General features: G+C 38.9%; 1 protein-coding gene across 1 annotated transcript; it reads left to right on the plus strand.

Annotated features, from left to right (window-relative positions):
- The first annotated feature begins 3,212 nt into the window (after nt 1-3,212).
- memo1 (mediator of cell motility 1) lies at nt 3,213-11,866 on the plus strand. Its single transcript, XM_086258651.1, has 10 exons — nt 3,213-3,488; nt 3,575-3,673; nt 4,916-4,997; nt 5,087-5,155; nt 5,338-5,450; nt 5,907-6,018; nt 6,462-6,604; nt 6,724-6,800; nt 7,844-7,948; nt 9,332-11,866. Exons 2-10 carry the CDS (start codon nt 3,613-3,615, stop codon nt 9,461-9,463), a joined length of 894 nt encoding a protein of 297 aa, XP_086114777.1. The 5' UTR covers nt 3,213-3,488; nt 3,575-3,612; the 3' UTR covers nt 9,464-11,866.
- Nucleotides 11,867-11,900: the final 34 nt, after the last annotated feature.

Below are 11,900 nucleotides of genomic sequence, written 5' to 3' on the forward strand. Positions count from 1 at the left end.
AGCTCTATGTGCAGGCAAATACTATTGCACGCAAATTCAGCTTTTGTTCACTTCCAGTTAAAGTGGCTTTGTTTAAAGCGTATTGCACACCGCTATATACTGCCCCCTTGTGGTCATCCTACAAACAATGTAGCATGCAGAAGCTGCATGTTGCATATAATGATGCGATGAGAATCCTTTGCAGGATACCTAGAAGTGGTAGTGCCAGTCAGATGTTTGTAGCTGTGGGTGTCTGGACTTTTAAAGCACTTTTAAGAAAGTTAATGTTCAGTTTTAGAGAACGACTGGATGGTTCGAGTAACAGTATAATTTTAGCACTTACAGATCCGACAGTGAGTGGTTCCCGTTACTCATCCAGTCTCAGAAAGCACTGGTTAAAGTGTTTGTGTATTTATTGATTTATTTTAAGTAATTGTGTTTTATGTATATTATGGTTTTATATTTTTACAAATGCTTTATATACTTATTTATATACATATATATATTTAATGGTATACCTTGTGTTGTGTGTGTGTGTTTCTTGTCTTGTTTTTATGGACATGTAGTCTGCCAATAAAGATTGAATTGAATTGAATTGAAATATAGAACAAGAAGTAACTTCCGGTTGAATTCCAGACTAAAAGTATGCGATGTCTGCATATTTCCGGGACACAAACTGAAAATCTTTTTTTCTAAAACCTTAATAATGTGCACATACTGGTTCTCTTTAAAACAAACAAACCAACAAAAAACAAAGCATGACATTTGATTCAAGATTACATTTTTAACAGAGGAAGGGTTAGCCATTCAGTCTTTTTTAATTCCACCCATTTCTTATCACTATACCTGTGTTGTGTGCTGCACCCATATGGTTGAATGAAAACTGAATTCAGGTATAACAACATGACTACAGCTTTATTTGATAAGTACGTTTTACATGAGTGGCACGAGACTAACCACTGAAGATCAGTGAGACAACTCTGAAGATCAGCTAAAAGTATGTGAAGATAAATAACTGTCACTAGACATTCGTATTAGTGTAATAATGTGCTCATACTGATTTGTGATGCTGATTTTTGTTTGAGAACGCAGTCTCACTTTAACAAGACTCAACCACAAATCTAAATGTTTGCAGAAAAGTTATGTCACCACCTACAGTGAAACATCTATTTTGACAAACATTTGTGTTCATTGTTATCCAAAACCCAAATGCTAAACAGAAAATAAATCTGAAGAGCACAATTATGGTAAACAGAATTAAAAACATTTAGAAGGAATAACCTCAGGTCTTAAAGCAGGAAAGTTGACAATTTCTTGAAGCACTTTTCCAAATACTGTCCTGTACTTGTTACAGCATAGGAGGGCCAGATATCCTTGGAAACATCTGCAAGGTGGATTTTGGAAACTGGCTTTGGTTTTGGAAGGACGAGATTAAGTGTCATTTGTCTCCTCTCCTTTTAAAGGGTGTTTTCTTACCTAAATAAGCTGATAAATAAGCTCTTTTCACATAGAGAAAATCTAAGCAAACAAAAATGCGCCACTACGAAGCACATTAGAATGTTCAGTCCGCCCCAAGCACATCTGGCCAATAAAGCAGATGTGTCTGACCAATAAGCCAATAAGCTGACTGAACTCAAGTTTAACAGGGTTTCACACCTTTGTTGTGAGAATGTTCAGCCCACTTACTGGACAGATGTGTCTGGGGCAGGAGTAACAAAAGTAAACAATTGTTGACAATTTTATCTTATTGTATGTTTGCTCTGTCATATTGATCTCCTGCTAAAATATGAAAGAGGGCATAGGACTTTTAGCTGTATTTTTATCAGTTTTACAGCTTTTTCAATAGACAAAGACCTTCCTCATGGCTGCTCATTCTACACACAGGACCTGAGTAACAGATTAACAATTAAGTTACAGAAGATAATGCTTTTCCCACAATGTACTACAGAGTTTTTTTGTTTTTTTGTTTGTTTTTTTACTGTGGGTCCACAGTAAAAAGCCCAAAGTGCTGCACTGACCATATTTTTTTTATTCACTATGGCAGCATTTCTTTATCATGGAGAAAAACTGAGACATACTGTTGAAATTTTTACTTCTTCCTATATTAAGATAGCTCAGGGATTAAATATGTAGTTAAAACATCTTTCCATTAACAAAAAAGGCAGTTTCTCGGGTACAGACTAAAGTGGACTGTAGGCCCACGATGTAATATGAGTTTGACATCTCTGGTTTAGACAGGTCTTTTTGAAAATAGAGAACACAAGTTTTGTATTTTGTCATCCAGTTTTCTTACAGTATTTAAAAGTAGAAAGGGAGAGAGAGCCTTCAGTTTTCAGGCCCCTCTTCTATGGAACCAGCTTCCAGTTTGGATTCGGGAGACAGACACTATCTCTACTTTTAAGATTGGGCTTAAAACTTTCCTTTTTTCTCTAAAGCATATAGTTAGGGCTCAATCAGGTGACCCTGAATCCTCCCTTAGTTATGCTGCAATGGGTGTAGGCTGGTGGGTGATTCCCATGATGCATTTAGTATTTCTTCTTCAGTTACCTTTCTCACTCACTATGTGTTAATAGACCTCATTGCATTGAATCATACTTGTTATTAATCTCTAGCTGTCTTCCACAGCGTGTCTTTTGTCTTGTCTTCCTTCTCTCACCCCAACTCTCACTCCAGCCCAAATGGCTGGCCCTCCCTGAGCCTGGTTCTGCTGTAGGTTTCTTTCTGTTAAAATTGAGCTTTTCCTTCCATCCTCATAAAAGTGCTTGCTCATAGGGGGTCATATGATTATTGGGTTTTTCTCTGTATGTATTATTGCAGAGTCTACCTTACAATATAAAGTGCCTTGAGGCGGCTGTTGCTGTGATTTGGCACTGTATAAATAGTTGAATTGAATTGAATCTAAATCCATGAGAAAAGCAATTAGTTTTTAAACAGTCAAAAATCTCTCATGGTAGCAAACAATGACTGTAGAAATGACTGTTTTCTACAGTCACTGGTAGCAAAAGTACTCCTTTCAATCCTAAGAAGAGGAATAGGTACATTTTGGTGGATGCCCTATTGACGTCCCTGCTTTTTTGCCACGCTGTACCCGCTCACCTGACGGACAGCACAATTTCACAATCAAACAACATCTTAGTAATAGCTACGCCTCCTGGATTTTTTAACCAATCATGTAAAGATGAGCAATCAAACAGCCAATCGGACAGCTCTGACATTTTTTTCAGACCCGCCCCTTGCCTGGCTTGACAGACAAGTCTGTAATCCTCAGATCCCAACTGTGACATCGCTGCTTTTATTATTACTGTTCTGAGTGTTTCATATCGGCACATTACAAACATTCTGTAATTTGTGCCTTTCCGCATTGCATGCTGATATTAACAGACTTTATGCCAAACGGACCCTAGCTAACTTATTAACCGGTAACAACACAAGGGCCATCTGACGGTACACTGAGCTTGTTAGCCAGCTAGCTGCTGATTCTCCAGTCGAACTGCCCTTTGTCTTTTCAGGCAAGTCAGCTAGCAGGCGTTGGTTTCTTCTCTCGGGTAGTTAACCCAGGATTTTGGAGTTTTGTTTTTAATTTTTCGCCTGACAGGAGTGAAGCAAACCAAGATAGGCGGCTTGGGAACCAAGATGTCGAACCGAGTGGTGTGCAGAGAAGCAAGTCACGCCGGGAGCTGGTACTCTGCTTCGGGTAACTGTCAATGAAGCACCATCCGCGTTAGCACACCTTGTGCTAGCTGGCAGTCTTATTTGTTTGTTTTATGCTTTGTGTTCTATTAGTTTTTGAGGCTTCTCATTATGCGTAACTTACTGTCTTTGTAACTGGGCTCCTGGTGGCTTGCCACCGCAGAAATGAATAGCCAGTGTCAGGGCTGTAACGTTAGTCCATCCGTTTTTTGTTTTTTTTTTTAAGTCTGCTATCTAACTGTTATCGACTGCCGTCTCTGTATTATCCCATTTGGTGTACGATTGGTTTGAACTTGTTCAGCACCTCCTCCTCGGATAGTGCGTGGAAATGTCAAAACAAAGCATTTTTGACTATCAACTCAACCAACGCTAACTTGGCTAATATTGCAGAACTTCCTGGCCTACGTGCTAGCTAGCCAGCTACACTTAAGATTTCCCGAAGCTGATTATTGAGCATTATTGTGTTCTTGTTGGTGTCTGCCCCTGATCCGCTTAAGTTATGTGTACAAATGCTCCCTGTCACAGAACAAAGGATTGGGTAGGGCAGGGCAGAAAGCTGAAGGTTCATGTTGCACCCCTTCCCCCATTTCACAAGCTGTACGCTAGTTTATTTTTTTTATTAAATCCCAAAAGGCTGCCCGATTATCCATTAGAAACTGCCATTTACAATCCTTTTTGAGACAACATATAAAGCAGATAAATACTGAAAACAACAAATGCTGAGCTAACATTGATTACCGTGATTCTGGTTGTTTTTCTAACAAATCATTCAGTTCTGTGTGCTGTTAATGTTGTCAACTATTGACACTGGTAAACATGAACTTTAGTAGTTTATACTGTAATATAGGCATTGTATTCCAGTTTAGTTAATCACGTTTAGTAAGGTTAAAATTGGATTATGACACAGTATAATGAGCTCCAGCTTTACAATGACAGTTGCCCAGCATATAAAAGATTGACAATACTATGTTAGGCTTTGTCAAGATGGGCTCTTATCCATTTCTTTCCCGTTCCAAAATAACTGACAAGGAATAATGAACTGCTGTCACAGCTGGATTTCAGCCCAGTGCATTGCTATTACAGTGCGACATTGGTAGGGATCTAAAATGATTGTAGCCTTATCAAAGTGTATTTGGACTATTTCTACAATTATCATTTGATTTTGTGACCCCTCTTTATTCTAGTGTTAGTCTACTCTAGTGAAATATACAGGTATATATCTTTTTTTGTTTGTTTACTTTTTCAGGATCCCAGCTGAATGCACAACTAGAAGGCTGGCTGTCTCAAGCACAGTCCACCATCAGACCCGCTAGAGCCATCATAGCACCGTAAGCACACATTAACAAACAGAAGGAAAATGTCTTCTGAATGTGTTCAATGCCTTCTTAATTGTAATATGGCTTGTTTTTGTTTGTAGCCATGCAGGGTATACTTACTGTGGTGCTTGTGCAGCACATGCCTACAAGCAGGTTGATCCCTCTATTACGTAAGTGATCCTGTTTTCTAGCTCTCTTCCTCATTTAAGAAGATGCTTTGCATGATTGTTTATCTTAATTCCACTTTTTCCACAGACTGAGCAGATGTGAGTGTAGATAGCAGAGTAAAGAAATGTTGGTGCTGTGCTTTTTGCAAAAACAGCTAATGAAATAAAGTTCTGTTGCCCTTCAGTCGTAGGGTGTTCATCCTGGGACCTTCACACCATGTGCCCCTCTCTCGCTGTGCCCTGTCACCTGCAGACATCTATAGAACACCCCTCTATGACCTGAGAATCGACCAGAAGGGTATTCACTGTTTTCAAATATGTCTTACATCTTAACTTGTGCTATAATTTATTTATAGGTATTTTGCACATCCTCATAAAAGGTGTTTTGAGGATGTGCGGTGATGTGAGGTAGTAACATGACAGTTTGGATAACATTTAAAGTGTAAATTTCATGTTTTGTGCCAAAAGCAAAGTGAAGAACTTTTTTTTTTTTTTGGAGTCATTGCTCTTAAAAATGTGAAATGAAGCAAGCACAGAGCTTCAACATACAGACCTTATGCCAGTTTGGCAGGTGATACACTTTTAATGATCCTCCAACGACCAGACATTGCCTTGACTCTGTGGTCAGGGCTTTCTTTTTATTTTTTAGATTTTCCTCAGCTAGGCACTTGTCAGAATTCTAATCTCACTGGCTTTATCAGTAGTCGTGACTATGAAAAAATTCTCAAAATAAAGTTAAATCTCTCTCTTTCAGTTTATGCTGACCTCTGGAAAACTGGGTTGTTTGAGAGAATGAGTCTGCAGACAGATGAAGATGAGCACAGTATTGAAATGCACTTGCCTTACACTGCTAAAGCCATGGAGAGGTAATGCACATGAGTGACATTCATTCAAGTGGAGAATCAATCTATGCATTTAAAGGGAACTGTCTGAGAGATTGAAGCTTTTTCTTGACTGTTTCTGACAAAAGTAAATACAAGGTACAAAAGCTCTGTTACTTCTGTTCTCTTATTTTCCTTCACGTCCTATACTATGCACCAGGCACTATTGTAAACCAGAATCACACTGGTGCAGGGACACATGGATGTGCATAATTTATACAACCTTCTGTTAGGTTGGCTGGAGACAGAGCCATTTTCATGGTTCTGAAAAACAGGGATCATGTAGTAGAACTTGAACTGAGCTAGGTGACTCCATAATGGGAAATAACAAGTTGAAATCACACCATTGATGTTGACCAGTGAGACTAAAGTCACAAAGTTGTTGTTTTTAGCATGTAAAAGTTAAGTTATTATTATTGATGTTGCAGCCACAAAGACGAGTTTAGCATCGTGCCTGTGCTGGTGGGTGCGCTGAGTGAGTCAAAGGAACAGGAGTATGGGAAGCTGCTTAGCAAATACCTGGCAGACCCTTCTAACCTTTTCATCATCTCATCTGACTTCTGCCATTGGGGTATGTACTGACATGACACACTGAAAACAGCAGTTTGTGATGCAAGGATAATTTGGTCTAAATGACATAATTACTTGACTGTACCCAGCTGTGTACTGCGGTGTGTTTCTCTCTTGAAGGTCAACGGTTTCGCTATACATACTATGATGAATCTCAAGGGGAGATCTACAGGTCTATTGAGCATCTTGATAAAATGGTAACTACTGAGATATGTAAGATATAACATGTAATATAAAATGTTGGGGAAAAAAGTGATTGTAATTTTTTTTCAATGAAAAGAATAAATCTGATCTATTTCACTGAGAAAAAACACTTTCATCGGCCACATGCACGGCTGCTGTGGGTAATTAAGCACATATAAAACGCGCACAACCAATAAAAGGTATTGGACATGGCATTTTGAAAATCTCATGGCCTTAATGAGACAGTTTATTTGCTTGTACAAGTCAAAGATTAACTAAATTTAATGATAAAAAAAACTACTGAATAGCAAAGAAGATTTATAGATTTTTCTTAGGGTCATGATTTTTTGTGATAAACTCCAAAATAATTTGTATATCAATTAAGTACAGTATATAATGGACTCTGATGAGACTGATATATTGTTATATTGGTAGGGGCTTAGATATTGGCCATTTAACTACTTATGGATATCAGTATCTGCATTTATAACTGCCAATTAATGAAAATGTGAAAAGTGAAGAAGAAAAGGGAGACGTCATTCAACCACGCACAATTTGTCCACTAGAGGGCACTTACCAATTTACTGTGAAAGCAAAAAAACTACACTGCCATATTATCATAGTAAGGACTCAAATTTACATATAACCATGTGTAACTATGAGTGTGTGTCTCAAAGAAAAACAATTATTGGCCAATATATAGAATTTTTAAATTACACAGTATCAGTGTGAAAAATCTTATATCGGTCAGCCTCTAGTATATTACATGAATATAAAAAAGGAACGTGAATATCCAAGCTGATTTTCACTGCAGGGTTTCTGATTAATGACAGTTGCATTCCGCTTATCAAAGATCGTTTTATTGCACATGCTGATTCATTGTCATGACCTACTTGGCCAGTCGCAACACCTAATGGAACTGAGCCATTATGAGTGTTATTCATTTCACTTATTATTCCTGCTGCGGCGAGTCATAATGTGTTCTTATCCAAAAAAGATACAAATGTTTGCAGGTATGAGGGTACATTTAAGGTTTAATTTCTTTCTGTCTGTCAAGGGGATGGGCATTATAGAGCAGCTGGATCCCATGTCTTTCACCAACTACTTGAAGAAGTATCGCAACACCATATGTGGGCGTCACCCGATTGGAGTGCTGCTAAATGTAGGTAACCCAGGAAAAAGTCTTACCAAGTGTATTTCACTCACACTCGTGTTATTAGGTACACCCCCTTAATTCTTCATTACATAGATTCAGGATATTGACATGATGGGGGTGTGGATGCCATTTGAATACAGTGAACTCAGTGTCATGTTTAAGAAACCAGTTTGAGATGATTGGAGCTTTGTGACATTGCACGTTATCCTTCAGCCATCAGAAGATGGGTACACTGTGGTTAAAAACAGATGACCATATGTTTGCACATACTCAGAAAAAATACTCACACTGTGGCGTTTAAACAATTCTCTGTTGACACTAAGGGACCCAAGGTGTGCCAAGCAAATACCCCCACACACCATTAAGCAAGGATTATACTTTCTGCATCCGTGAGTTCACTTGGGTCCCAGTGACATGAATTTTGTCATCAAACAGTTTACTGAAATTGAGGAATTTCGATGAGCATCCCTAAATAAGAGCCTCAGTTTTCTGTTCTTGGCTGACAGGAGTGGCGTCCTGTGTGCTCTTCTGCTGCTGTAGCCCATCTGCTTCGAGGTTCGACTTGTTGTGTGCACAGAGATGCTCTTCTGCATACCTTGGTTGTAACTAGTTGTTATTTGAGTAGATGTTGCCTTGCTATCAGTTTGAAGCAGTCTAGTCATTCTCCTCTGACATCAATACATTTTATTTCTTTTTCGAGCCATTCTCTCTGAACTTCATGTCTGTGTGCCCAAATGAGTTGCTGCCATCTGATTGCCTGATTACATATTTGTGTTTATTCATTTTTTGTGTGTATATAACAGTCGTTGATGAAATTCATGTTGTGGGCTGACTTTATTTGTATTTTTCAGTTTGACTGATAACCCCAAGTACAGAATCTTCAATGAAATGAGGTTTAAACTACATGTTTTAATCAAGAAGTCAGCATCCTCATCAGCTTTTCTATACAAGAAACACAGAAAATACAGAATCTAGATTCATCTTGAGGTGATCATCCAGAAAATCCTAAGGAAATATTACGCTGTTATTTGATTTTAATATAACCTTTCAACGTAACCTCTAGTCCCACATGTATGACATCCTTCTGGGCTCTGGAAGCAGTGCTTTCCAGCTAGTCCATTCGTCGTGACACCCCTATATTTCTTGTTTGTTTTTTATTTTATTTGGAAAAGCTAAATTAAGATGTGACATGAGGAGGATAGGTCTTAGTGCTACTCAGGTCCTCTGGCCAATGGTCAGTTGACATTCAGGATCCAAATTCATGTCCTTGTCGAGAATAATTCCCTAAAACGAGCCAATCTGTCATCGTTATCGTCTTTGTTTGTCTAAAGACTCTTGCTGTGTCCCATGATGTGAATTAGTGCCTAAGTGGATTTTGCTGTTTTGCAGGCTGTGGCTGAGCTGAGGAAGTCTGGTCTAGAAATGAACTTCACTTTCCTGAACTACGCCCAATCAAGTCAGTGCAGGAACTGGCAGGATAGCTCTGTGAGTTATGCTGCTGGGGCACTCATCGTTCATTGAGGTCAACTTTTTGCAGGGGCCACTGCAACGCCGCCACCCTGCCCTTACTATCTATCGCCATAACCCGACCTAGACACCCTCCCTCTCACCCCCCTCCCCCAGTTATGCCCACTATTTGCAGGAAGGACCTAGACACTCAAAGCCAATACAGTCTTCTTTCTGTCTCTCCCTCAGCTCTCCTCTGCCTTTTCTCCGCCAGTTTGAAGTGTGTCTCAGAGCTTTTGGTTGAAACATTTTGCTTGAAGTGCAGTTTTGAGATTTTGTAGGAGCAAATGGTTAGTGGAGATGGGAAGAGTATGCAGTGTTTTGGCTTGGAGTAAGCAATGAGAGGGGAAAAATAATCTTATTTAGGTTTTTGCAAGGACTGTAGTCCTCTTAGTTCCCTTTTATTTTCCTGACTAAACAGATTTGAGTTGTAAAAATGCAATCTTTATATTTGGACTCAATCTGTTCTCTTGTAATTTGCCTCAGAATAAGAATTAAAATAAAACTGCAGATATTAATGGAGACTATTTAAACGTTGCCAGATGAAAATGGAGTGTTTTGGCTGACTGCTTCAAGCTACATGCGATTTAAACTTTGAAAACAGTGTCATAGGTAATTACTACCATTGCTCAGCATGTGTTGTAGTTGCTAACAAAGGGCTGCACCCAACAAAGTTCACTAACCCCCCTTACTGTACAAAACCAAAAACAATATTATTATCCTTTTAGTTTATTAAACACAATATTTTAATCATATTTTATTCCTTTTTGTTTTCCTTATTTAGTAGTTTTAGATGTGATGATATTTACTCAGTTAGTGTGTAGGTTTGAACAAAAGCCGAGTCGTCACTTGAGCTCTAAAGCCATCAGCCAGTTTGCCCAGTAAACTAGTGTATACAAACACCGCTTCCTGACTACAATCCCATGCTTTCAAGCATGCTAGAGCCAAACTGCAGTTATGTAGAAATACAATCAACGGTGGATATTGTGTGCGTGACTCCATCTATGAGACGTCCAGTCTCCGTTTACAACTCCACCCCGACTTTCTGTAGTTACTGAACTGTCAGAATAGGAGAAAGACAGTTTTGTTACACATTCAGCAACATTTCTTTTTGTCTAAACAACAGGCAAAGCACTGAAGACCACAATGACTTGCTTAAATAAGATCTGTACCTCTCCCCAGTGCAATGCGTGGTAAACCTTATCTGGATTTTTTTTGATTGAGGAATGCCAAAATTTATTGGAAAAATGTAAGTTTTCATCCTTATATTTGGTTTACAGTTTGGAGAATTCATTTCAGAATTACTAATGAGACAGTGCAAGTGTCTCTTAGGCAAGTACTGTGCACAAGGCAATTAAAGATGGCTCGAGTATTAATATCAGCACAAATGCTTTCCTGGTAGTTTTAACAATCTACCCGGTGTTGCTCCCTGCTACGTTTTGGATTTATCGGAAGTGTCAAGCACAAATATTTTATTTACTAACAAGCGAAATAGTTGCTGCCTGAAATAATTCAGTTTCCAAAGGAATGCTACATGCAGACCCCCCCCCCCAGTGATTTTTAGTAGCAGTTTAGGCTTTTAGTACCAGTAACGATAATAGGCACACAAATGTCTGCTGTCCTGTTGTTTAAGATTGGAACGTCACTTTTCTCTGACTTTTGCTGCTAAAGTTGAATATTCCTATTTAAGCAAAGCAGTCCTCTAACATTAGCCCCTCCCCTCTTGGCACCAAAAGAGGCACCACACTCAGCATTAAACTACAGCATCTGTTCGAATGAAGTGGGCACAGACTGAAAGATGAAATCCCAGAATGGCTTGACCTCTATTGCTAATTTAAGGGAAACTAGTAAAGCATGACACACTGTGCTATTGTGCCTTTTATCACTGTTGCACATATACATATAAAGCATATTCTCACTTTTAGTCTTATTTTAGAATGTGTACTTGAGTTTTGTTTTTTCTCACGTGTACCCTCCCCTTTGCCTATTGCCCGACGGTGTCTCCAGCTCGCCCGACACACCAGGAATATTCTACCTGTCCCCCCGTCATCCGTTGGTCTAAAATGGCACCAACTGTTATCTCCTTTCTCCAGCAGGGAGTGGTATTCCTCTTTCTGCTAATCACCTCATTCCTGTAGAGAGAGACAAAGGCTAAACCTCAACACTGTTAATTTTCTGTTATATGAATATTTGTTTGTCTTTTAGAAATGTTTTTTGTATTTCTTGTTTTGTTTTTTGTTTTCTTTTCTTGGTTTGAGAATTGGAACTTACACGTCACAGACCTAAAAATATACTACTTAACTACTCCCTTAATGGAGTTTTTTTGATCTCAGGTTCCACTGGTAAAGCATCCCAAAAGGCTCTTCAGATGAGGCCGAGGATTCATGTAACAAAATGAGTAAAATGTACTGAAAAGCTTGTCTGCTCTGGTGTCTCGTTCTTCCGGTTTTTA

The sequence above is a fragment of the Aulonocara sp. 'chitande type north' Nkhata Bay genome, linkage group LG13 (assembly GCF_057382095.1).
Source record: "Aulonocara sp. 'chitande type north' Nkhata Bay isolate Kocher_YH1m ecotype deep benthic linkage group LG13, A_spYH_male_GT1.1, whole genome shotgun sequence".
NCBI classification, from domain to species: Eukaryota; Metazoa; Chordata; class Actinopteri; order Cichliformes; family Cichlidae; genus Aulonocara; species Aulonocara sp. 'chitande type north' Nkhata Bay.

Bases quoted from the DNA above. Each gene is read 5' to 3' on its own strand.
- memo1 (XM_086258651.1), top strand. From the start codon at position 3,613: ATGTCGAACCGAGTGGTGTGCAGAGAAGCAAGTCACGCCGGGAGCTGG. The intron at 6,019-6,461 runs GTAATGCACATG...TTGATGTTGCAG, and splicing joins ACTGCTAAAGCCATGGAGAG to CCACAAAGACGAGTTTAGCA. The intron at 7,949-9,331 runs GTAGGTAACCCA...GCTGTTTTGCAG, and splicing joins CGATTGGAGTGCTGCTAAAT to GCTGTGGCTGAGCTGAGGAA.